The following is a 27,364-nucleotide window of genomic DNA, read 5'->3' on the forward strand; positions in this document are numbered from 1 at the left end:
TAATTATTAAATTATATTATTATATGTTTGGCTTTATGTTTCATGTTTTATGTATGTAAGGCAAATTCCTAGTAATGTGAAGTTCTTCACAGCTTTTCATTGAATTCTGTTTGATAAAATATATAATATAATAACATAATAGCTATCTATTTTGGGTGGCATATCACTTTACTCAACACGTTTTCATCAGTAAGTTTTGATGTAAATTGTCCACCAGAGGGCGCTGATTGTCTGCGAACTTTGTTATGGAAATGCAGCAGACTGGGGCTGTTTCTTACACTGTGTTATCCTTTTTGTTCTCTATGGAGAAAATCTACATGTCTGTTTTTCAGTTCTTGTGTTAATACATTTGAGATAAATATTACCTAAAAATACAAAAGATATATGGTGGCCTGACCTCAAGCAAGGGTAACATAAATGTTTGCATGTGCATGTGTGCATTTATGCAATTACTTTAGTTGCAGGAATAAAAATGCCACACTGAAAGCATTTCAAGATACAATAAATGCAGGCTCAGGTTGTTTCTTGGATTAGGACACACTCCATGCAGTGCTTCTGTTATGGTTTCTAGCTAATGGCTCCCAGTCGTAGTTCTATGCAATTCCTTTTTTGGACAGAAAGTTCTTTTAGTGAAACTGAAGCTGGGGGGACATGCAGGTAGATAGCGTACGCTACAAGATACCATCAGTCTCTGTGCTCCACCTTTTTAATTTGTTGTGGGTATGCCTCAGTGACGTAAACCTTGCAGGAGTTCTGAGATGTGAGTACATTATTTATTTTAAAAGAATTCATGTATTCTTGTGTGTAATTTGTCAATTTTCTTATTAAAAAATCTAACTTTAATGATGTTTATTCAAATCCAGTTTATTCCAAGCTTCACTGTTTTTTTGTGCTTTACCTTAACAATCTATTGTTTGTTAGCTTTTATACACTGAATGTGTCCCAGCAGAGAAGAGATCACAGTACTCCAGCATCATCTAGTGGTCAAAGTGTATAACTGCACGCACATGTTCTGTGTTGGCATGTAGGAGGCAGTGTCTCCATATCAATGAGATGGGCTCGGATTCCTTCTTGCAGCTGCAGCCTTGAAGCTCGGTTGCTGCCGCTCTGTGTGTGTATGTGTGCACACCTTATCTAGCTGCCATATCCATCCTCCTGTAATAAGCAGAAAGAGCAGCTGTGTCGTCTCTCCTCCTACACCTTGGTACACAGAGCAGAGGTTAGCAGGATCACTTTGTCCTTGAAAAGCTTTGGATGCTGTGAAGGACAGCACAGCTAGATAAAGATAGACAGCCTGTTTGTGTGTCTGAGAGCACAAAATGTACCCAGGCGGAGAGGATATATGAAACAACTTTATATGAAAATTATCCAAAAGATATATTTTGTACCAAAGGCTCGGACACGATGACTCATTTACAAACAATAAACAAGATTACAAGACCTCAATTTTAAAGGGAAAACAGAGAGAGTGAAGAGAGGGAGGGGGTTTGGAGAGCTACAGCAGACTGAGTGTATGAGCAGATTATTAATCAGCAGGTCCTTGCTCTGATGAATATCACTCAAACATACCCATAAATGTTAAACACACAGCTGACATCCCAAGTACCAAACTTTTGTTCACAAAGTTTCGTTATCTTGAGACACCAGATGGATGGTGTTTGTTACATAAGACAGCAGATGAAGTCATTTAGTTTTGCTTCTAAATTGTTGTGTTGCACTGAACTCCATCCTTCTAGCACTCCATTAGAGTTTATGCAAACACAAGGGAGTATGTAGGACAGCTATTTGACCTAGATTTTGCAGCCATTTTGTGTCATTTTTGCTATAGTGCACACAGCGGAGTTTACCTGTTGGTCTGATGCTGGACACCATGTGGGTGCTGCTTAAACTCTTAGGTTACAAACTCTTCAGAACCCGTGGGTGTTATGTCGACAGTTAGCACTCTTGTTTCCCATCTAGACTCAGTGTGTTGGCCAGTGAGCACATCATGACACGGCTGCTCTTTGGAGAGGTCCATGCTGGCTGTTGACAGGAAGAGCTCTCTGTCCGGTAGATCTGTGCCCGGGTCTTAAACAGGCCGAATCGAGATGCGAAGAGGAAGAAGTCCCGCCTGAAGGTGCGTGTGCAGAAGGCGTACAGGAAGGGGTTAGCACAGGAGTTAATAGGGTAGAACAGGACCAGCAGGAACTTGGATTCCGAGACAGTGATGAGAGGGAGCTTGAGGGCAGCTGAGGTGGCAAAGAATGAGATGGGAGCCATGCAGAGGAAGTCAGTGAAAATGAGCACGGCCATGCGCTGAGCCAAACGGGTGTCTGCACGGGCGGGCACAGACGAGGGCTTGCGGAAGGTCAGGTAGATACTGAGGTAACAGCTGCACACACAGAAGAAGGCCAGGATGTTGAGGAGCAGCAAAGACACGATGTAGACCTGGGACACCACAGATTCCACATCCATGGGCAGGCAGATGCTCACCTGCAGGAGGACACACATGTTCAGGGGCCTAAAAGTGTCTCAGCTTAACCACAAATGAAAATAACTATTAGTTTCACAATCAGTGTGCATTTTTACACGCAGTCTGCATATTCTATCTTACTTGTAACCTAAACTGCACAGACCCCAAGACAGAAAACTGGAAAGTACAACAGAGGCTGAAAGAAGTACCCACTTTGCTGTAGCTGCTGACCCCGAGTGTCGGCAGCAGAGCGGCCATCGAGGAGAAGATCCAGCCTGCCGTCATGATGACACAGGCATGTCTCAGGCGAAGTTTGCGATCAAGCCGCAGGGCATGTGAGATGGTGTGCCAGCGTTCCACGGTGATGGCAGTTAGTGTGAAAATGGACAGTTCGCTGGCAAACACCTGCACAAACACAAAGTCATTAACTACTCAGCACCGAAGAATGCGATGAACTCCCAGTGACGCACCGTAAAGAAGCCTGCAGTGCTGCAGCCCAGGCCTCTTTGCCAGACTATGGCGTGGTTGTAATACTGGCCACTGGTGAGCATGTCTACTGTTGCTATGGCGACCAGGTAAATGCCCATGCAGAGGTCAGCAAAGGCCAAATGGCACATGAGGAAACGGGGAACAGTCAGTTTGGATTGGCTGCCTGATGACACCATGAGCACACATATTAGCAGTAATACACACGAGATTCAAATTAAACATTGAAGATTCATGCGAGTGTCAGTCGCATACCTAAAAGCACAAGGAGAACCATTGAGTTCCCCAGCAGCGCCAGCACAGAGATGATCCAAATGAGGACTCGTAAGGGGACGGTGGACATGATGTCCTCACAGGGATTAAATTCGTCGGGCACTGGGCTGCAGGTAATGGAGGTGGAGTTGGAGCAGTGGTCCTTGTAGAAGTGAGGGTATTTCTTAGCTTCTTGGTTGGCACACAGGATGTTCCAACTCGATCTAAAGCACAACACACACACATGATGTAACACATGTCAGTAGTGTTACTTAAAGATGCAGCTGGCACTGTGGCCTTTCTGCTCTCACCTGTTTCTGTGCATGTTTCGGAAGGCGCAGCAGTGCGACGGGTATGTGAGCTGGGCTCGGCGCAGTTTGGTGAATAGATGCGGAGGAGGGAGTTCCTTCAGGTTGTAGGTGGACTCTGCGATCAGCCTCTTGAGTCCACCGAGGATGGAGTGCGGCAGAGAGCTCAGAGCTGTTTGGGAGACGTTCCTGCAAATAGCAAACAGGCAAACAAACAAGTTTAATTTTAGAATCCATAACATTTTTATGTGAAGACCTATGAACTCAAACTCATTTCTCATAGGACGCAACCAGCAGGGTACAGAAATAAAACCATTGAGGAGCTGTTGTTTGATTGCCACGTGAAAAAAACAACATTAATTGCAGCCCAGTAGAAAAAAGCAAATGTTTGTGTTTGATTCCTGCTTCAGTAGAAATATCTGCCTCTGTTTGTGGAATAAACAGCTAAAGAACCTCTCTGCAGTTTCATTTCATCACGTTCATCTTTACATTAAACCTTTAAAGTCTCTCTATATTTTACTTCTATTTGTTGTTTTCTCCAACATTCAGAGTTTAAGTGATGATGATGATGAGGGTGAATCATGTAGTCATGAGTTTCTGTTATGCTTACAGTACCACCAACTCACTGGAACCCACGAAAGCATTGGGATGGATGTGAGTAAGCTGTTTGTTGCCTCTTAGAGACCTGAGAGAGAGAGCGAGAGAGAGTGAGAGAAGGAGAGGAATCAAATATTTTTTGTGTAAATCTCATGTTTGTAATTGTGTCTCTGCCTGTGACTCACAATCTGTGCATCTTTGTTCCATTGAAGGCGTCACTTGCCACCTCCTTGATGCCATTTCTGGTGAGCCGTCTGTCATTAGAAAGAGAAGCCAACTTACAGCCACGCTGCGCCAGCACAGAACATTCCCAACAGTAAACGTATTATTTGGACCAGCAATGCTAATTTTAGTGTTTGCACTTCTTTTGTTCCCGATGATTGTACAAGCAAACAGGATTTAGACGAACGCCCCAAAGTAAATGATTGTTCTCGGCGGCGTCTTTTCTTCCCAACCAACTCTCTGTGCTCAAAACATTACCATGAAAATGAGTTACACCCTGTTACCTCGGCTCAGACAAAGACTATCTCCAAAAGATGTAAAAACAAAAATCTGCCACTGCTTCAAGGAATCATTAGTAATTATATTATCATGTTTTTGTAAGTGTTGTGTGCCAGAATGGTCAGGCACAGGTACTGTCTGGTGTCTCGTCCAGCCATTTTCTACCAGGATTCTGTGAAAATCTGCACAATTTAGGAGCCAAAAGGCATGACTACATCTACAGGCTTTATATACAGTCATATATTATATGTCATTAAATATCTACATTCTAAAGCATGTTAATTGAACTGGGATCCATGTTTTCAGCAGGATTTCTGATCTGCTGCAAAAGGAAAAGTGAGAAAAAATAAGTAAAAGTGTCGGAGATGCAGAAAGAAGTAGGAGCAGATAGACTCAGTAAAGAGGGCAGAGAGCATCTCAGGCAGGCATTCATCCCTGCGCATGCATTGCCTACTCGGATCGGTGTGAGCGGGGTGCGTTTCTAAAAAATGATGAATCCCTTACATCTCTGAGATGGTTTGAGTGCAGAGGCCTCTGAAGGCATTGGCGGGGACTTTCTTTATGTAGCTGTTCTCCTCCAGGTCACTGAGATCAAAAACAGTCAATAAACAACAAACACCGAGACGTCTTCAGGTAGAAAAACAGCAGGTGTACATACACTAGGAATATATGCACAAAAGCATGCTGAAATCTTGTTTTTGAAGCTGATAGATGGCAGATGGCTGACAGTTTAAACATGGATTTTTAAAGGCTGGAGACATTAGGGACAGATGATCTGCTTTCTGTGAGGACTAGACTGCAGTGTTACAACCATAAATCAATTCTGTGTGCCTGAAATAAGCTTATAAACTCAGTTATACACGGGGAATAGTAGTGTAATGTGTGTATTCCAGCACTCATTGAGACTTACAAGACAAAATTGTGGAACATGGAGTGGATCTTGGAGAAGTTTGGAAAAATCCTCAGCCCTGTGTAGGAGATGGCCCTGTGATGTGAAGATTCAGCTGCCAAATATTACTACATTCACACAACACACAACCTCTGAATGACACACTCATAGTGAAAAAAATCACACACAATGTACCACTCATTGTATTAACTGAGACAAAAACTAACAAGTGAAGGTGACAGAGAGACAAATCACACATTCAGTGTCAGTGTAAAATATTTCACAGTCCATAACACTGAGAAGAGACCTCAGTGTAAATATCTAAATATACATCATAGTACAACTTAAAAACAGATAAATTCAGATATTTACATAAACACACTTATCTTGAATTACTGTTGTTCATTCATATATCATTCATATTTCAACAATTGTGAACAACACTGGCTGTTGATGATGGGGTTTTTCTTGTTCTTCCACTAAATAGATACAAAATGTATTTTTTTCACCATAAACTGTTTACGTGTCCCAGTTTTCCCAAACTAGGGCAAATATAACAGGTATAGTTATCAGACTGCCAGAGAGGAACTTTAGCTTTATAATAACATGCACAGTATCACAGTGTTTTTTAAGTGTGACATGTCTGAAACGGAAGGTTTCTCCCCCTCTAACTTTCCCATCTATGTTTGATTTCTCTTCTCGGGGATCCAATCTAATTAAAAATAATGTGTGCGGTTGTGTGAGTCTTCAGAAGTAGGCCTGTCACCCACCATGACCTATTTTGGACTCACAATCTTAAGGAGATATGAATACTCACAAGTACTGTAGATTCACAAGGTCCCTGAATGCATCGGAGTGGATGAAATGCAGGTTTTTTGACTTTGTTATGATTCTGAAAGAAACACGGTCATTCATGTACTCATTAATATAAAAGGCTGGCTCTGCAATTACAGTGGTTCGCCACTGCCATTATGCTGCCAGATATACTTACATCTCAGTGAGTTTGGGGAGATCAGAAAAAGCAAAAGCTCCGATGCTCTCCAAAGCAACATTCTCAGATATCAAACTAAAAGAAACAGAAGAATGTGGTGTGTGTCAAAAACAGGCCATCAGGCTTTCATTCATTTTTCAACATATTTTGTCTCCAACCCCCCTCCTCAACAGTTCTTCTTGTTCCTCTACAAAGACTAAACACACAAGCATGACGGATTAAATCTGTTGCATGTGGGTGAATTCGAGGAATCAGTATACTCACATTTTAGTGAGCCAAGGGAGGCTGGCGAAGGCAAACTCACCGATACTCTGAAGCATGTCATTCTCCATGATGGTACTGAGGTTGGAAAAGAGATAAATGTTAACGTTTTTTGTTGCTGCTCATCCACAGCGAGAGTAGCCAGCTGAGGTGACTCTGGTTAGGAAAGGCTCCTCTCTTTAGAGGTCTCATCTAGGCAGAGACCCCACGCACACCCAGGACCCACTGGAGGGGTTACATCTCCCAGCTGGCCTGGGATCAGCTGGGGGATCTCCCAGAAGGAGATGGAGGGAGAGTTGATGGAGGCAGAGAGGTCTGGGCGTCCCTGCTGCTACCACGACCCTGATGGATTAAGCGGTTTGGAGAATGGACAGAATGGATTGATGGGTAAAAACTGGTGCCTTCCAAACATGTTTGGAAAGTACAACACACTGCATATCTTTGAAGACTCTTGGATTTTCTGATGATAGATAGATGATGATGTTGTTTATGCATTATGGTGAGCTCTCACAGTCAATAAAGTCTAAAAAAAAACAAAATAATCTGGAAAATTATCTCCATATAATGGACAATAACAACATCACAGTGAAGTGCATCCTTGTCTTTAGTAGCAACAAAAAGATTCAAAGTTACATTTTCATGAGAGGAATAAAAATGATGAATGCACTTTTATCAAACTTGATGTCTTCTTGGTCTGATCTGCATCACCTCCTCTCTTCATTGTGCTCCAACATCAATGACTAAGCATGAGCGACAGCTACATACTCACACTCTTCTGAGGTGCTGCAGGCTGGTTAGGGGGCTGTGGGAAATCACTCTGATCTGTGTCTGCCGAACGTCCCTGTTGATGCAGAAATAGCCGCACTCATCAGCGTTTCTTATCAAATAATAAAGGTGACCACTCACTCACGTGATGGAGCCGTGGTGTATAAAGAATGTCTGCGCTACATCCTGTTTGTTACAGACCACATCTGAAATGGCCACCCTGCACACTTGTAAATATCCAAGCTGTGCTTTGGCCTTGACCTTCCAGCAGAACAGAACAACTGAGAACACACGCATTGCCGTCTGGGAGTTCACAACATATCTCTTGAGAATAGTTTCAACTTCTGCCACAAAGTGTGTGTGTGTGTGTCCTTGTCTTATTTGCGTATGTTCTTGCACGTCTCCACGTCCCTTTTTGTACCAAGCTGTACTATAAACTTGTTTATTTCAGCTGTAAAGGCCTTTAGAGACAGCCTCCAGTGGCTATCTGTGGAACTGCGGCTTTACAGCTGGCCTTCTACTAAGTTATATAGATTCATATGTTGTCTAATTTTCCCAGCAGGATCCTGTTTAGTGGACATACACGATGAAATCAGCATTCAGCTGGAAAGGCCACAAAGTAAATTTTGGTTAGTTCGTTAGCTAACTTTAGCATAACATTGCTGTGTAGCTGCCAATTCTTGCCAATGCATTTGTGCATTTGGTGCAAAGAGAAGACACTGGATTTAAACTAACCTTGGTTGCATTGCAGGATGTTGAATGTGAGCAGGTGCCTTAAATACATTCCCTGAGTTAATGAAGTTTTAATAAAACCATCATTGGCAAGTTGAGCAGAAATTTTAACCAAAGATGTGACCAGTGAGAAGAACCTAATGATTCTGCACGCTCTTTGAAGTGTGAATGCTGCACGTGGCCTGAATGTGTTCTGCTCAGAAACACAGCTGTTTTCTGTGCTTTCTTTGGTCTAAAATGAACCATCAATTACCTCATTATTATATAATTGTAGCTTGGCTAACACAAGAGAATATCTTAGGCTTTGTCTCAGAATGGAAGTACTTCTCCACAAAAAAACCCTTCCTGTGTTTTTGGTACAGATGTCAAGCTGAATTATGAAGTTATTAAGCAGCAGGATTGTTACCTTAACACCACAACATGACTTGACGTGTCATTAGTATTCTAAGAGGTTGTCAGAGAAGGAGGAGGTGGAGGAGGCATAGCATCGGACATTTGTTTGTGTCTCCTGCAGTGTTTTGTGTGTGTCAGTGTGTACTTACAGGCAGTGGGTGTTGCTGGAGATGTTGGAGGGAATCGCTGTGGCCCCAAATCTCACCTGGAAGCACGAGTAAAAGGATTGTTTGGCCAAAACGGTCTCAGATCCAGGTCTGATGTCCATCTCTGAGCCCAGAGCCGCAGCCTCTGACACCTTTATCACGACAAGCATCAGCATGATCAGTACTGTCGTCATTTCACTCTTCAGTGTCTCTGATTTTGTCTCCCACGTTGTGTTTACATGCTATCAAACTCAGAGCCAGGTTGAAGAGAGAGGAGCGATGGGAGGTGTTTTCTGCCATGCAGCGGCGAATGTTGGGGGCGTGAAAAGCTTTATGGGTGTATGAGGATGTAGGAGGTCTCTGCTGGGGTGTGTATGTGTGTGTGTGTTTGTCTGCCCAGTAAAAGTCACCAGAGCATGGATATTTACAGGATGCTGTGACAGACATTATTCAAATGTAAAAACTACTTCAAAGCTCCAAAAACATGTTTGTATAGTGTTGGCTAATAGTGAAGATGACAACCAAAATTATGGGAAAATCTAAATACTAATATGATTAAATGAGTTAAACTGTATAACAGACTCTGAGGGAACTCAAAATGTATTTTTTACAAGGCTGTCAACACGTTTATCAGTGTAAAGTCAGCCTTTTTAACATAGAGCTCTACAGGGATTGAATCACTTTTAGTAAAAAGATTTGCAGAGAACAACAGAGACAATATGATTGTTCTGGCTGATTGTCTCCATTACAGCTTCAAGTTGTATCATTAACTAAATGATATGGTCCAGGTGTGAATCAGTTTTGACTCCTGTCTCATATTTGTGCTGCATGATGAGCATGTTTCGATAACAATGGACATAATATTCCTTTCTGCTCCACTACTCACACAGGATATGCAGCCAGTGTGCAAGGACGCTCTACATTACACAAACACACACACATTCCACGCACATGCATATACACACTCATATTACCCCTTTAAATGTTAAGCCGCTCCTTTCCATGCATGTTTTTGTCTCCTGTGTCTTACTGTGGGAACTTCATGTGGAGTAACAGCTCTTTGTGATTTATAAAGCAGGAAAAATGTAGCCTTGAGCTCCTGACACGGACAGACACGCACACACACGCACACACAGCTGCAACACAAGGCAAAAAACAGAAGCGAGTGAGATAGAATAAACAAAGTCAAACACTGCACCAAGGACTGAGGAAAGGGTGTGCTACACCTGTGCAGAGGAGGATGGAGTCTAAAGAGCCATTCTGAGCCAATAATACTGTTAGATACACATTGAGTCAAAATGTCTGCCACTAACAAGATACAAATCCAAAAATCTACAGTTGCATTCTTGCTACAATCTCTTCAGGTCTAACTGTATGGGTTTGCTCTTTCTGTAGATTTTTTTTGCTGTCTATAGTCGGGGGCTTCTTCTTTATCTCTGGCTGTGGTCAAGGACAGCGATGCAGCAGATGGCTACAGCCTCACACAAGCCATTTTGTTGAGCACAGGCTGTACAGCGAAGACACAAAGAAAAAGAGAAACAGCCAGAGAACAAGATAGTTAGGTCCAGGGAAGTGTTTGTTGAAATAGCTCTCACCTGAGGATGCATGCTCAGCTCTGCAGTCTCAGAGATCTTTCATGCAGCAAACAGCAACTCTGCAGAGACTTCATATAGTTTACTGCACTGAGTCAGACTTCAAAGCCTCGCTCACTGTGTGACAGCATTCATGTGTGTCTACAGTCCCAGACAGACATTTTGATGAAACACAAAGTGAAACGACAGAACGTGGAGAATCTGAAATTAGTAGATTTGAGTCGGTGGGAAGTTAATCCCTTCCTGATGAAGATGAAAAGATTTATAACAATCATGTTTTTAAAGACATCTTTGCATGTGTTTTTTTAAACCTGGTAAAAAACAAAAACACCCCCCCCCCCCCCCCCCAAAAAAAATATTCCAAATGGTTTTGACACCAGAACACATCCCTATGTTTAAATTAAAATCACACTTTTGTGATTTTTGTAATTATTACAGAAAAAATATTACTATGATATGAAATGGAAATTTAAAATCATCGTGAACTTTGTTCATTTTGTTTGTCTCAAGCATTGTTAGCTGAGCTGAACCCCCTCGTCACTCTCTTTCTTCCAGCCTAACGGCTAAGTCCAAAGATGATAGCAGCACAACTTCAGACCCTCAATGCAACATTTCAGGGCAAAGCTAACTGCAGCTTACTCTCTCTGATAGATGGAGACCAGGTGGATTGGTGGTATCGCCACACTGGCAGCTAGCATTTTTTCAGCTATTTTTACACTGGATAACATGGATAAACAAGACAAAATTAGATTAAGTTCAGACGTGACATTTTTTCCAGGATTGGTGTTTTTAGGGTTTCATGTTATTCTAATCTGCCAGAATCTTCTCATTCAAAACTCTGCCAGAAACTGTCTTTCTGCTCTCTAGTATCCAATTAGTCTGAATAAGACACTGTTGTGCTCTCACAGCTGACAGCAGATAACAGGCCCTGCAGGCAGAGCAAAAACCAACACACACTCCAGGCTCACTTGGGTAATATTTTATTTACTCATTAATCTTCAAAACTATTTTTCATAATAAATTTCCACTTTATGTTCATCAAAGAACCGTAACAATAAAAATAAAAGTAAATACTGTAGAAAAATTGTACATATAGAAAATAAACATGGTTAATGAACACCTAGATGTAGAATCCCATTGGTTGAGACACCTCCTTTGTTTCCGATGGCAACACAACAGAGAATAGAGGGTAAAGAAAGCGAGAGACACAGAGGAAGTAGGAGAACAGACAGTACTAAACAAGAGAAGGGACAGGGGAGGTCAGAGAGGCCCAAGAGGGTGAAGAGAATATGGGAAAATGTTAAATTTTAACGCTTACACTTTGAAATCTCACAGTCTTGTTTCATGTCCTTCCTTGTTCTGGTCCATTTTGCATGCATCCGACTGGTTAGTTACATTGCTTGGAAGAACTGCAGGGCTTTGTTCACATCATGGCATTGTTTGTATATATTGATGTCTCATAGGGCTACACTTCTTGAGCTTTGCAGGGCTCAGATGCTGCAGAAGTTCATGAACAGATCCCACACATCTGTCTGTGCTGTATTGATAGGTCAAGTCAACCAATAGTATGGAAACATGACAATGCAAAGAGAAAGAGTCAGAGAGAGAGAGCCAATGAAACCAAAACAACTCAAGTTGTAATATAGCCAATGGCATCAAATAAATTGACCGTTCTATCTATCAGCAACACATGATAACATTTACTTTGTGGTGTTTTTGATTCTTTTCCTCGCTGGTTTTTGCTATAAAAGGTGGTTGGTTAGAGCAGGTATAGTGGGTGTGGCCTATAAGACATCAGGCTAGAAAACAGGATGTGGCCACGTACATCCAGGCATTGCTCCGGAGTTACACTGCAACCCACACCACCCTCTTCCTCCTCCCATAGACATATTCACCACCACTCCACAGCACAGCTCAGACTCAGGCATGCAGCACTCAAGATGGTCACACTTTTGTCAATGAAGATTTTTAACCGAGAGTGGATGGAAATCATAGTTAAATCCCACAGACTGAAAAACCATATTTAGGGAATACTTCAAGCCAAGGTGGTAAGTTCATGATGGTGGTACGCCTTGGTGTAACCTTTGCAGATATAAATCACACGGAGTAAGATAATTCACGTGCAATAAGATCCCCCCTCCCTTACCCAAAGTCTATTCTGCCCAAATGTTCATCATATTTATCAGTATCATTGCCGTAACAACTATCATAATCATGATCTTTGTCATTTTCACCATTGTCTTTGATATAGTCTTCAGTGTCAGTTATGAAGATATGGTGGGTCCTCAGCATCACAGGTAAGTGTATGTCTGCATGGGTACTGTATGTATACATGTGTGTTGTGTGTGTGTGTGACACCGCAGTCCTCCATGACTGGTGTCTGTAGGTAGCATCTGAAGTTTCCTGTCGAAGAAAATATCTCCACTGATTCCGACTTTGTGATTTTCAGGGTACCGTAAAACATCAGCTCTGCAGCATAACAACCACAGCCCATCCATTACATTACCGGGCACCAGCCCTGCCTCTGCCTATCCCGCTGGTTATTCACTGTCTCTATGGCTACATCCTGAATTTCTGTCCTGTTGCTTGGGGATAGACTTGGACCGTTGGGTGTGCTTGTTTCCTCAGCATCCTCAGAGCTTCATTGAGTCCTGTCTGCTAACAGGGAGGAAGGCCAAAAAGCTTGGAAGAGACACTTAGTGCTTGGCTTGGTGCTTTTACATCATCTTTGTTCTGGTGCTCTGCCTCTCGCTCAGCACACTCAGTCTGCCATGTGCTTCACTTTAACGTCTTCCTTGACCTCTCAGAGTTCAACTGGAGAGGTGGCAGGGGAGTGACTTTTTTATTTTTTTTTCTGGCTGCCCCAAAAATGGTTCTTAACTGGGAGTTGAACTGGTGCTTTCTAAATCATTTGGAATGGTGTTTGTGTTCATAAAACAAGCCTCTCTTTCTCGGAGGCTCTGCTCATTGGTAAATACTGTACAGTAAGGGTTTGTGCCCTTAGGCCAGTCTGTGTGTATGTTTGTGCTTGGATGTGTGTATGCATGTGTGTATACTGTATGCTTGTGCTTGCCAGCATGTGTGCAGGTGTGATTACTGGAGAGTAAACATTAACATCAGCATGTCTATGTCAGTGTGTATGTGTGTATTTTTTGGAGAATATATCTATTTATGTACATATACCATTATATATAAAGGTGTATGCGTATATGTCGGAAGTCTTCAGCCTCAGACATAGTACTCCTTGTCTTTGTTCTTCTTATTTTTGGAGATCTTGGCGATGCCCAGCGGCTTGTCCTTGGCGCTGCCATTGGGCTGTGTGGCTGAGTTACTGATGTAGTTGCGGCTTTCATCCACATGGTAGGAGCCTTCATCACGGTTGCGATACTTATACATGGCATAGAGGAGGATGAGGATGCAGAGGGCAGCGGCTGCCACAATGCCTACCACCATGCCTGTGGTACTACTGCTTTCCCGCACCACCTCAGAAGGACCCGGGAAAACCTTCACATCCGGCAGAGGAGGGCGAGCTGAAAGGGCGGAGGGAAGCAATGTTATTTTTACAGCTTGCTGCATGCATTATTAATTTGGATTACATGTGAAGGTGGTAGGTGGAGAGCTGGAACAGGATGACACAATGCATCACCATGATGTATTATTTGACGTGCGTTTTGCATAATGATACACGCTGGCACGGGAAGGCTACAGCTTAGAGCCGAAGCTGTTTACATATTATCACATAATGTGGAGACAGATTACATTACACAGTGTTGAGAGAAAGGCCAGAGCACATTATATCAAGTTTTATTACATATGTCTGACATTTTATGACAGACACAGGCAGGGAACGATTGTTTGAACAATAATTCACGTATAAATTATTTGAGCTGTCGAAGAAGATAGGGAAAGGAAACGATAGGATAACAATGGATAAGTGAAGGTGAGGGGTGTGGGCAAAGAAACGGATGGAGATGGAGATGAGGATGGGAAACGTTAGGTATTGCCTGGAGGCAGAAACCTAAGTGGAAATGAAAAATTCATTGTGGCAAATGACAAAGCAATGGGGTACAATGGCACGGCAGTGTGGAGGACAAAAAGCCAAAGAAGGCAGACATTGCGTGTCTGTCAGTTGATGTTTCTCACCTGAACTGGGGTCACAGGGGTCAATATCTTCGTCATCGCTCGGACACTCAGCGGATGCCACCAGCAGGTCGTCTGCTGACTGTGAAGAGAGATAAATGCACATATACAGACACATTAACCACAAACATCTCTGACAGATACATTAAAAAAAACCTTCTATTTATTATTTTCTAAAGCATCTATCCATCGCCCACACTATTTTCCAGCTGGTCACAAACACTTTTGCCTGTTACAGCCCCCAGCAATGGGCATGCGGCCAAAACTGAGGAGAGAAGAAGAAAGGAGAAGGAGGGAGGAACACTCAATCCTGTGTAAAACCACATGGGACAGCCAGTTATCATCTCCTACTCTTTTTCTTTCTTTTCCTTCTCTGGCCTTACCATCTGATACTGGCAGTGTTCATAAATTGGAAAATGCGCATTGTGAGGAAACCAGGTAAATATTGCAGAGAAGCACTCAGTGATTTAAATCTCCTTTATTCAAACACCCTTCCATAAGCACTGTCAATATCCTACTTATACTCAACCTCTAACCTGCATCAACAGACTGACATCTCAGCGGTGCCTCGCTCTCTTTCAATGGGAAAGGCGCCCTTTTTCCTCTCCATCCCTGATCCCCCTGTTGCCATGGCAACTCTAAGTTCAGGCTGTTAAAAATGATGAGGAATAAAAAAAGGGAGTGTGCACCCTCAGTGGGGACCTGTGCATTGATTTGCGATTCCAGCCAGAGTGAGAGAGGAAAAGAGGGGAGTGAAAGATAGATGGAATGATAAAAAGAATTTTAAGAGGGGGCGACTGGGGAGAAAAAGACAACAGGATAGATAGAAGAAGGATGACTACAAAGTGCTGTGGTCTTTACTTAACACTGAGCTAATGTGCTCCGCATATTCATGAAGTACTGTTAAACATCACCCGCCATGACGCTTTGGCAGGAGAAATATGTGTGCATGTGTGTGTGTGTTTTACCCACACTTGGCGCTCAGTGCCAGTGAGTGCTAAATTAAAATTGGATTGTGATGCATTGCAGTAGATGTTAGTAACCCACAGAATAAAAGAGAGGGGAGAGTGCAGTACAGCTATAAAAGACAAAAAGCTCCAGAGGCAGTAACCAAACTGGAGGAGAATACAGACCAAAAGGAAAGCGCTAAGTGGTCGATGATGTCTTAGGCATTAAATCATAGGCAGTGTTTCAAACAGAAATTCTTTAAACATTTCTTGTTCCATTTAGTTGCATCTTCTTCTCACGTAAATCACATTAGAGGAGCAGTCCATTCAACTAAAATAAAAGCCTGCACTGGCCTTGGTCTATGGCTTTGTGCTGGTCCTGATAAGTCTGCTGTGGTTTAGTTTGGCCTGAAACATACATTAGTTTATTGATGCTTGACTCTGTTTCTCTCCTCCACTGCCTTTCCAATCATTTCTGCCCACTGGGCTGTCAAATACTGCTCGGGTAAGCTTAGCCTCTGGAATCCAGCCAGTCAATAAACCTCTGTGCCTTTGCCAGGATCCAAATAGCATACAGGCCAATCAGCCAGTAGGAAACACATCACCTCTTGACATCTGTCACTAATCAATGTCAAGCCACCATGCTTGATTATATTATTATTATTGATTGAATGGCACCTGTGTAGAATCTGAAAATCGATTCAAACAAACGCAGCTGACTAAAATTTTACAAGTTCCTTCCCCTGATCAGTGACATCACCTCGTCAGCTGACCATCCCATTCAAGTGGGAAGGTGTCAATTGGAGTATCGATTCACCTATCGCATAGGAGACAGTGGACACGAGGACAACCTGGGATGTGTCAAACACGACCTAAATCGCATCAATAAAGCCCCTCCCTCTTTGTCCCATCCATAGAGCATGCAGATGTAATGATGGACACAGATAGACACTGAAAAATGAGACAGTAGTGATGAGAAGAATATCTGCATGCTTAAAGAGCAAAATCTCTACCTGAGCAGCCGAACAGTGCCAACGGCCGTCCATGCCTCCCTGACTGCCTACTTCACACATAGTAGCTTCACTCTGTCCTTACACACTCTTGCAGAAGATTCAACAGCTTGTCTGCTACTTTCACAACTGGAAATCACACACACATCCACATGCACACTCTACGATAGCAAAACATGCTCCGCTGGTCTATTTCTATTTAAACGCATCTACACGGGTACACAAGCATACACCTAATCAGGCTGAAGTTGGCAGGCTGATAAAGAGATCCTGACGAGGGAGAGAGAGAGAGGGGAGAGGAGCTAGCTCCACTACTGCAGATGGTGAGATAGACTCATACACCGCCTGCATTAACAGCCTATCACTGGAGCTCAACCACAGACAGAGAGGGAGGGAGAAGAGGAAGGGGGAGGGAGTGATGAGTAAATATGAAAAGATATGGAGGTAGGGGGAGCAAAGAAGAGCAAGAGAAAGTGAGCAGGCGAAGGGAGAGAAAGTATTTCCAGAAGATGGATAGCAAGTGGATAAAAAAGCAAAGAGAAGACATGGAGGGAGCAAAGAAAGGAAGCAAAGGAGATGTTTAGAAAGCTTGTGGAAGTGTCTAGGTCAGCTAATTCCCAGTAGTCAATGGGAGCTTTGCTTTGAGCCTCAGGTTTCCTCCATCAGTCTTCCCATCAAACACACATGTACACAGGTACGCATCCACCGACACACACCAAACATCAAAAACTGAAACCTTGTGACTCAGAAAAGCCTGTAGCATAAACACTCACACACAATCTCTCCCTCTCTTCTTCTCCTCCTTGCTGGTGCACAGCTGTCATGCATTATTAATCCCCTCTACTTTTTAACACACAAAAAAAAATCAACACACTGTGGACTTTAGGAGGAAGTGCATAACACACTTCTGCTGCACAAAGTACTGACGGCAGGAGTAAGCCCATGGGGCAAATTAGGTGGATCCAGTCCCAGTACACACACATCCAAACTTAAGGCGTGTGCATGAAATCAATAAATTGCTTGAACCCGTCGCACCTCTGCAAAACATCCCTCACTACCCCTCCTCTGATGCAATGTACTGAAACTCAAACCTATTGTTCTCCATCCACCTGTGTGTTTGTGTGTGTGTATTTCGTGTTCATCTCTTCATTTGTATGTGTGCTGCTTAAGGCCAGGTTGGTTGCCAGGCAACACTAGGCAACCTCAATGGAAAAGCTGTAGATCCTTCTAAAACAAGACAAATACACACTAACACACACACACACAGAGTTTAGGGGCCAAAGAGTGATTCGACTCACAGACGAGCAAACATGCACACTGCAGTATATTGAGCATATAGTGGGTTTGACCTAGTTCTCATCCTGACTCCACAGCACAGCTCTGCATCCCAGATTTAGCACTGACATCAGTATATTACAAGAGCAGGAATGGTTAGTTTGGATCACTCTCCCTCTCTCTCACACACACACACAAACAGGGAGGGATTGAGAGGTGAAGTGTGAAAACAAGTCCCTGTGACAACACTGTCATTCTGCAGCACCATCCATCCACCTCTCATATCCATTATTGATGCCTGAGGCTTAGCTCACAGCTCTCTGCGTTCTATTATTTATGTCTGAAACAGCTGGCGGTTTATACACAGAGGAGCTAGTCTCTGTGGGAGTCTGGATGGGAGAGAGTGAAAGCAAGCAGCCGGTAGCGGGGCTCACTATCTCCATGGCAACTTGTATAACTGGGAAGGAAAAAAATCTTCTCATTGCGGCAGGCACACAGCTTTATAACACAGAATAAGAACTGCAGCACACGCTCACAAAGAGCTTGATAACATTTTCAGTAGGGATCTGAACAATAGAGCAAAAGAGTCTGAAGTGTACCTGCGGATAATTTTTCACCTTACATCAGCCTCTGTTCTACAGCCAGCACAAATACACCTTAATGACAATTATGTGTTTCTATGGTCCCATCTGCATCCCTTTACTAAACAAGTATTACAGAAAAGCTATTACATTCTCCATTAGGACAGACATTTCTCCTCCACTAATCTAATAGGGAGGGACCACTTAGTTGTGTTGTGAAGTCTTGCTTTCCAATCTATTTATGCACTCCAAAAGAAACATGGCATTGTGCCTGACAGACAGTATTCAGAGCAGATAAAAAACTATTGATCTCTCATCAGAAAAAAAATCCTGCAACACCTACCTCAAAGAACAGCAATCATTTCTTTTTAAAGACATCTGACATGATTTATTCTCTCGCATACAATTGCTACCACAACTAAAATAGAGAAGTCACACAAAAGAGCAAACTAATAATCAAAACTGCAACTGCAAACTTTTTCAATGTTCAGTTTTACATATATGATGCCACATTCTATTTCAATCATGACTTTGCTGACACTGTTAAATTCAGGTGGAAATTGTTGATGTTAGAGCAACACTGAGTTTGAGTGGGGAACAATTTGAGCAAACTAAGATCAACTTCTTTACTCTTTTGATTGGATCTTGAGCATCCACCATTATATTTATTGCATTTTGTGAAACACCTCACACGTCACATGGATAAACTCCTTTTGTCTTATATATCTTGCTATCTTCTGGTCATTGAATAGCAGGCTGCATGCATGCCAATCCTCTTATTGTGTTTGAGAAGGAACATATGAAAGCAAATGACCAAGTTTTAATTACCTACTGTTGCATTTGTTGCATTGAGGGGTGATTATTAGCAGTGAGGTGATTAGACATACAAGATAACAGGAATTATATTTGCAGGTCTTTACGTGACCACACACAGCAGAGAAAAGCTTGGTCCTACTCTGACCTGTTGTGTAGCTCCCTGCTTCCTGTTGGTGGCCGTGGTGGTTGTGATGTCACTGATGGAGGGGGCAGAATCTGAGCGATTTCCTCCAGCCGCAGCACTGGACTGTGGGGTGATGGAGGAGGATGGCATGTCACCAACCAGTCGTGCACTGCCCTCCACCTTGATGTGTGGGTGTCCCTCAGCAGCCATGTTGAGGATACGGAGTCCGTTATAGTAAAGGCCAGACAGCTGTCCCTGGAACATGGCAGCGCCTCGCTCACCTCCACCCACTCGCACTGTTGTCTGGCTGTTAAAGATGGTCAGCTGGCGCCCTACACAGACACACGTTCAACCAAACACACACACAGAGTTGCACCAGGGAGAAAAAGTGGACAGGTGCACACATACGTACCAGTGGTCACATACGTACACACACACACACACACGCACACACACAAGAGTGTTTGAGTGTTACACAATCCACCACCCCCAAGCTATGGTGAGAGGATGGGATAGATTAAGCATGGCAGAGCAAATCGAAGCCGTGGAGAACCGTGGAGAAGGCTGAGACTGAGAGAGATAAGAGAACAGAAAACAGAGGGGTGAGGGGGGGTGAGGAAATGTCGAGGAGGAGGATGAGGAGGCAAAGAATAGGATGAGGAGGAAGAAAAGTCAGCAGATGAGAGGAGTCAGAGGGCCCTGAGAAGACGGGGCTGACAGATGGTCGCTATGGTGATGGCTATGCAGCACGACATTGTATTTGAAGAAGCAACAGACAGGCAGACAGAGAGACAGAGATCTACAGAGAACTGTTGTCACAGCCCTATGAAGCATGCACAGGTTATAAGCTCTAGCACTGCTCACTGTTAAAGGGACTAGAGGCTAATTTAAGGAGCTCTGCTGAAGTTTAGGAGTTTACATTTTTTCAAAAAGCATTGCTCTATTAGTCATTTCAAATTTACATAATTCTTACAAGTCACAATACTTTGCATGTATTTTAATTTGATTACAACATAATAATCTTTAGTAAATGCTTTATTGTTTACAATTTGATGATATACAGACATTATTTACCACTCTTAATAAAGCATCTTTTATCAGTACTTTTCTATTTTCTGATTTATTCACATTTAAATCTCTCCATCGTCCCTTTAACCTGATATTATCATATACACACTAGCAAGATACGTTCACAGGCACTACAGTTTACACAGTATTACACACTACAGCTGCCCAACTTTTAAATACTTAGTTATGGATTTAGATTTTTAGATGTTAGTTGATGGTGCACAATATAGTATAGTCAACTGCCTTCAAATTGTATTTTTTAAGCTCAAAGTTTTAAGGAATTTTAATCAGGGTTTTTACCTTTGTCGAGTAGCCAATCGTCAACTACTCGACCGAGCCGATAGGGGATTCGCTGTCTGGCGATGGCCAGGCGCTCGTTATCATTGTTGCCTTTAATTTAGAGATGAAAACACAGTAGTAATTACGCACATCCAAACGTGGTACAGGAGCTGGATACAAAAAGAACAGCAATGAAAAGAAAGTAATGGTCTGCTCATTGTTAGCGTATCACTGTGTTAAAGGTCAGCTTGAAAAGAAGAGGAGCTGAATTCACTATATTTCCACTGAGCGGACTCTTACTCTCTGTTCATTGGGTTTACTTTAAAGAGACATTTCAGGGGTTAACATCTGCAAGACCACAGGGAAATAATGTTACAGCTGCCACATACTGTCTAATATGAGTGACTGAGTTTAGAGTTACATACAGGAAGAACCCTCATAAACACCTCACAACAACTAGCATTTAGCATTTTAGCTATCAGCTACCTAAAAACCTGAACCTCATCGTGTTAAAGACTTCTGCCTAAGATTACCACTTTAAATATAAAACCAACAAATATAAAAACAAAGACTATATTCAACAAAATACACTTTTTTCTTTTTCTTATTTTTTCTCTCTAGTTTAACATTTATCTCAAAATATGACATGTTTTTTAATTATTATTTGTCCAAAAAGGCACCAACTGTTATTATTTTCTTTTATGGTGAGGAAAAACAACCTGTATCTAATATTTTCATAAATTACATAAATTTCATAAATTAACACTATTTAACATAACATAGCTGGCTACTATACAAGCTATTGTGATGATAACTGTCTCATTTTATTGTTTAAAAAGTTTCAAGTCAGATCACACATATTTCATTTCAAACACAATAACATAAAACAAAAGCTGCAATCGTATTTCTCAACCTTAGTGTGGTGAATAAAAACATGGAAAGTAACACTGATCATCAATCAGAAGGTGGACTGATTGGGACTAAGGTATTCTCAGCACTGCCCCGGGACAGGCAGTGCTGTGATGAGTCAGTGGGTGGGGCTTATATAAGGGCCTACCTGAGGGATAACGCTCTATGACCGGCAGATCGTCCAGTTGGAGGGTTGCATTGCCACCACTGCGAGTGAACCGAATTACGTGGTACTTCCCATCGTTGACAAACTTGGAGCTTTCTTCGATGTTGATATCATCAGTGCCAACATTAAACACTACTCTAATGTTGCCCTTGTCCTGAGAAGGAGGAGGAGAGGTAGGGGAATCTTTATCAGGTGCTTTTTAAACAAGCAAGAACTGTGATTACTGTGATTAAATTTCCCGTTAGATCAAACAAATCCAGCAACAAAATGATGACAGATAATCTTGTGAACTGCTTTGTTAGACATCATTAACTTTTGCCCAGCCTTTGTCAGATACCCTTTTTGTGTGTCATATTTCCAGTAGTTGCCAATTCTGCCAATGAGGGTTTGTGGGAGCTTATAGCAACATGGATCATTATTGAGACCATTGGTTCAGTCAGAAAAATAAAAAAAAATGCCTCATTTGTTCAGCTAGGCTAATAGTGTAATAGTGTGGATGCAGAACTATACTATTTATCTTTGACTGACTGTATGTACTTACTATTTGCAGCTGAAGGTAGTCTCCAAGGCCAGATGCACTGTCCACCCGCAGCAGGATGGCATGTTTCTGCTGAGTGCTGAACCCGAGGGCGAGCCTGTCCGCCCTGGTGCTGGGACGCTCATTAGGGGGCCACGTGTAAACCACCACGCCTCCATCACGGCCAAAGATATAAGTGGTCCCAGCTGGTCCACACAGATAAAAAAATTTAACGGTGCTGTATACATGACTCATTCTGTAATCATTCAAACTTTAACATTTTAGGGCCTTCCATTGTGTTTCCCAAATTACTCCAACAATACTGCAAGAGGCTGAGTGTAATAACTGACTCATACAAATAACAACTTGTGCAATTGTGTGACTCACAGGGTGACTACAACCACAGCATATACTGTATATAAATATCTTGCTTCTTCTAAGGCTGCAGCGGATAATTTATGGCTGAGAATGTTGAGGTTATTTAATGTTGCAGACATATAACAGATTAGAAAATCTAGCAGAGGAAGTAGTGATTTTTTGCCGTATCAAAATCAACAGTTGATAGTGCCCTCCCCTGGTGGCTCGTATAAAATGCACACAAAGAATGTGCTTTACATGAAATCAGTTCAGCAGTGTCCCATCTACAGGGGGGGGGGGGGGGGGGTTAAGGTTTGAGAGAACTGTAAAGTAGCACTACTAACAGAATGTAAATATGTAAGTAATGATTCATTTGTGAAGCACGATTACAAAGAAAACAAATGAAAACAATGAAACATCATAATGTAACATAAATGGTCAGACAGAACACAATAGATTTATAAATAAGTGAATAAATGAATGAATAAATAATTAAGTCATTAAACATGGATGAAAGGATAGATGGTAGACATTTGAAAAAACAACCTGTATTTCAGAGAGAGAGAGAGAGAGAGAGAGAGAAACAACACCTGAAAGTACAGACTCACCATCATTGCACAGTGGCCCAGCATAGGAAGTCATGCTGCAGTCACAGGTGAAGCCCTCCCACTGCTGCAAACAAACTCCTTGATTTGAGCAGGAGTCCTCCTGACAGGTAGTGCTGGGACCTGCAGTGACAGATGTGGTGGGGTGAAAAGGTGCAGAGGTTAGGAGAAGAGGGAAAAATACACACTTTTTCTTTTAGTTTTGTCAGGAGCTTTCAACATTATGACAGTGTTTCTTAGACCGCATTTCCCAGCCATTTGAAATGGCTGAGTAGACTCATTGTGTTTTAACGTTATGTTATGTGAGACTTTAGCTCCTATATTAAGAGAACTGACTGGAAACTGTGTTACTGGGTGAAAAGTGTGAAGCATGCAGTTGGTAAAGCTACATGAGTGGGGTCAGGACAGGAGGAGCGGGAGTTAAACATAAGAGGACAACATTATGTTTAAAGGTCTACATCTCAATACTCTCTCTTGAGCAGCCTGTCACCATTCTCTCCCGACCTTGTGTTGAAACCACACAGGAGAATGCCCAAGCTCTAACTTAGTTCTCCTTTGCTGCACTTTCAACACTAGGGAATGTAGGGAAAAGGCATGAAATGATTCACAAATTGAGTATTGAAATTTAAGTTGTGTGTCCGTAGGAACGGTTAAAAGAGCATGCTGCTGTAGTGGTGGTGATGTCACTACTGTGATGAATTCACTATGGTGGCTAGGAGAGGACAGGTCACCTCTGACCTTTGACTCTGGATCACTGGGATCCAAACAAGACTTGGACACCACTGGGTAGTTTTCACACACAACACGCACGCACGCAGGAACGCACGCGAGCGCACACACACATTTCCCCACCCTCACACAGGTGTCTCACATGCTCACACAAAGCGATATACCTTGCAAGTCAGCTTTCATCAATGTAACTTTTGTCAGCCAAACAAAAAAGCAAACAAGCAAATCAAGTTAGATGGTTAGTCAATGCACACAGATGCCTGTGAACTGCTGAAAGTGTGGAACAGAGAGAGAAAATGTGCAGAAAGACAGGACGAGATGAGAACAGAGTAAAATTTACAGCTGGGTTAGTGGGTTATCCTCATAACAGAGAGCATGAGATAAATGAAAACTGAAAGAAAGAAGCAGTAGGGACACGGTGGGGGGACCTGGAACAAATTGACTGCTGTGTTTGTACCTCACCTTCACAACCTCTCTCCACTTGTCCCATGGTTGCCAAGGCATCAGCCAAAAGGTCTGGGAGCCGGCCATTTAGATCAACTGTTGCTAGGCAACCCTGAAATCCCTCGCGGGAGTGGACCAGCTTAGGCAGGTCTCGGTACATCTCTTTGGAAACACCCCCAATGTACAGATCACCTGTCAGGAAGCAACACAACGAACGGCAGCTTTATGAGCCATGGACTGTATTGGTAATATGAATGCAAAAAATAACCAGTTTTTATTATTGACTGATACAATTATTAAACACATCTTGTGATTTCTGTGAGCCCATGGCCCTTGAATTCTTACCAGAGACTATTCTAATGCAAGAAATCTTTGCATGATAAATTACCAATTGCATGCTGCCCATTCATTTTCAAACAGGTGTTAATTAGGGATTTTAGACTGATGGTATGCCCTCAGTTGTAATGCACACATGACAATGTTATCAATCTTCACATCTAATTTTCTTTAGGAAACCATATAAATACCCAAGGTCCTGTTTTTCTTTTTCCTTTTCACTGCTTGTATTCTCTACATACCCTTCAGGTCAAGGTTCTTTGCACCTATGGTGGTCTGTGTGGTGACTTTGGTGTCAATCTTGACTGTGTGGAGGTTGTTGGTGTCGCGAGATATGTGCACGTTGTGCCAGTGGTTGTCGTTCAGAGGACTGTTAGAGTTGCCCTTGATCAGGTGAGCTCCGTTGCCCAGGTCAGAGATGTAATGAAGGTAGCTAGAGGAGGAACAAGGAAAAGAAAGGATGGAGGATTAAACAAGAGAAAAGGGAGAAGGAAAATAAATCGAATTTGTGATCAAGAACAACACAGGGTTATTCACTGCAGGGTAATATTATTGGTCTTGTAGAAGCTTAATTACAAGAGTAGAAAAGGAGCTGCCTGAATTGTGCCTTTTTCATATTGTATGAACTTTAGTCAAGAATGTATCTTTTTTGTTCATTAAGGATAATGTTAACACTACAGCCACATGAAAGTGGAAAAGTCAAACAGAAAGCAAACATTAGTAACATGGACTGACTGACTTATGTTGTCCAGCTCACCCTTTAACCAGCTCTATCACTATGAAGTCATTGCCGTCCCCCCTGTTGTAGAGAATGAGACCGTCCGGTGACGTTGTCTTAAACTGCAAGAAGAGATGCATGGAGTAGTAGGCCTGCAGAGTGGGCAGTGTGACGAAACTGGATCGGGAGCGGAAGGTGACGGGGTCAGCCACAATGCTCTTGTAGCCAATGACTGCATTGAGCTCACAGTAGTCGATATCACCATTCTTGCACAGGTCAATGTAGGGCATGCCGTTCAGTGTCAGGCCCTGGAGGTGGCCAATGAAATTAGAGGGCACAGCTGGCATGAAGCGCTTCTCCGTCACGATGCCCGTCTCCACGTTGTGGAACTCCAGCTGGGTGTGGTCGCCTGCCATTTGACCTGGTGAAGGGTGTAAACCTCAAAGGTGAGGGCTACAGGTAATTGGGATTTAAGTAAAACTGTTTTAAAATAAACTTTACTTTAGTATTCTAGCTAACACTGACAGACCGACTTGAAATATGTTACAGACACTGAGGCCCAACCCCCACACCTCAAAGGAGTAGAGTGTCCCGATTCTTGTTGGGATGGAGGGAAATGGACTGCAAGGAATTTACAAGTGCCTGAACAGCTGGGTATCTAGCTATCACATCATTATTATTATATACATCATCACTGAAATGAGGTATGTAGGTAAAAAAAAAAAAACATCAGCTGCAGGTGACAAAGAGCCATCTTGAAGGGTTGTTCCTTTTGTAGGGGAAGATTTCAATCACTAAGGGACACCACATGTGGGAGGAAAATATAGGCAATGGGATTGGGTCTGATTCAGATATGCTATCATCCATCACAACCATAAATAAAATGATCATTTTCACTTACACAGGCACAGATGATCTCTTAAAAAGGGAATTAAATCCTTAATATTGTTTACATAATAATAATTTACATACATAACAAATCAATATATTTTTTTCATAAAATACAACAAATGTCTAAATATGTGTGACGTGTCCTTTAATAGGGGAAAAAAATAATCGGTTGTGGTTACCTTCAACTGGCTGCAGGTCGTCCACAGTGAGTTTGAGGCTCTTGCCACGCCGGACTACCCTCACCGTGTGCCACTCATTATCATTGAGGCCTGAACCAGCAAAGATGGTCTCTGGGCCTTTACCTACACATAGCCCAGAGCACCATTAACATAATGCACAGGGAGGTGGGGGAGAGACAGAAATGTACAGAGGCAGAGACAGAGACAGAACAAAAAGAGAGCCAGAAGAAAAAGTAGAAAGCCAGGCAGATTGAGAAAAAATTTAAAGACAGAAACTAAAGGAAATGGAAGCTATCAGCAGGAGGGGGTGGGGGAGGACATACATATCCTGGGGGAAACAAACACCTCAGTGCAGACACACTCACAGATAGACAGGTATCTTCTCAGATACACCAGAGACAGATGATTTGACACAGACAAACAGAAAGATTAACATAAATGAATGCTGTGGGTGCCTAAGATGGAGAGTGTGAGTCACAACAGACTCACGCTGAGACAATCCATCTGTGGACAGATCACATCGTCCATGATGACCACCTACAACCCACACACGCGCAGAAAGTGCAATTACCTGACCTGACCACCCCACAAACTCTCCTGCCTCCACTAGTTTAGTTTAGTTTAGTTTTGAGCCTGAAAAGCATAAGCTATATAGTTATACACATTTTCTTTTTATTTTCCACTGGAGCGCAATGCTACCGTTAGCCTCATGGTGGCAGTAGACACACAGTGGAAATGTCAGAGCCCTCTCCAAGGTGCTGATGTGAAACAGAATGAAAGAAGCTGAGCTGTCCTCTCATGATGTCTCTCTCTCTGCCTATCTACCAGCTCATATCTTTGCATAGTTGACTGCACACATTTGACAGACTGACTGTTTCCAAAACCTCACCGTCCCTTTGCTCTGGCTC

General features: G+C 42.6%; 2 protein-coding genes across 5 annotated transcripts in view; both read right to left on the reverse strand.

Moving 5' to 3' along the window:
* Positions 1-1,880: 1,880 nt before the first annotated feature.
* Positions 1,881-8,967, reverse strand: fshr (follicle stimulating hormone receptor). Its single transcript, XM_028430129.1, has 14 exons — positions 8,777-8,967; positions 7,507-7,578; positions 6,741-6,815; positions 6,477-6,551; positions 6,303-6,377; positions 5,507-5,581; positions 5,101-5,181; positions 4,281-4,349; positions 4,109-4,183; positions 3,502-3,687; positions 3,194-3,414; positions 2,923-3,104; positions 2,666-2,857; positions 1,881-2,472 (listed from the first exon to the last, which is right to left on the reverse strand). The coding sequence occupies exons 1-14, from the start codon at positions 8,965-8,967 to the stop codon at positions 1,936-1,938; spliced, it is 2,106 nt and encodes a 701-aa protein (XP_028285930.1). The 3' UTR covers positions 1,881-1,935.
* Positions 8,968-11,538: 2,571 nt separating this feature from the next.
* The window catches only part of nrxn1a (neurexin 1a), a 47,608-nt gene continuing 31,782 nt past the window's right edge, over positions 11,539-27,364 (reverse strand). For all 4 annotated transcript variants that reach the window (XM_028431078.1, XM_028431076.1, XM_028431077.1 and 1 more), the window contains 11 exons: positions 26,457-26,579; positions 25,426-25,807; positions 24,911-25,101; positions 24,351-24,524; positions 23,163-23,282; positions 22,222-22,403; positions 21,663-21,834; positions 20,627-20,716; positions 19,280-19,590; positions 14,509-14,587; positions 11,539-13,895 (listed from right to left, as the gene is read on the reverse strand). In XM_028431078.1, the coding sequence (XP_028286879.1) occupies positions 13,594-13,895; positions 14,509-14,587; positions 19,280-19,590; positions 20,627-20,716; positions 21,663-21,834; positions 22,222-22,403; positions 23,163-23,282; positions 24,351-24,524; positions 24,911-25,101; positions 25,426-25,807; positions 26,457-26,579 (2,126 nt within the window). In that variant the 3' untranslated portion in view covers positions 11,539-13,593. The remainder of the gene's footprint in view (positions 13,896-14,508; positions 14,588-19,279; positions 19,591-20,626; positions 20,717-21,662; positions 21,835-22,221; positions 22,404-23,162; positions 23,283-24,350; positions 24,525-24,910; positions 25,102-25,425; positions 25,808-26,456; positions 26,580-27,364) is intronic.

The sequence above is a fragment of the Parambassis ranga genome, chromosome 19 (genome assembly GCF_900634625.1).
Source record: "Parambassis ranga chromosome 19, fParRan2.1, whole genome shotgun sequence".
Classification (NCBI taxonomy): Eukaryota; Metazoa; Chordata; class Actinopteri; family Ambassidae; genus Parambassis; species Parambassis ranga.

Bases quoted from the DNA above. Each gene is read 5' to 3' on its own strand.
- fshr (XM_028430129.1), bottom strand. From the start codon at position 8,967: ATGACGACAGTACTGATCATGCTGATGCTTGTCGTGATAAAGGTGTCA. The intron at 7,579-8,776 runs GTAAGTACACAC...CTGCATCAACAG, and splicing joins TCCAGCAACACCCACTGCCT to GGACGTTCGGCAGACACAGA. The intron at 4,350-5,100 runs GTAAGGGATTCA...TTCTAATGACAG, and splicing joins ACTCAAACCATCTCAGAGAT to ACGGCTCACCAGAAATGGCA.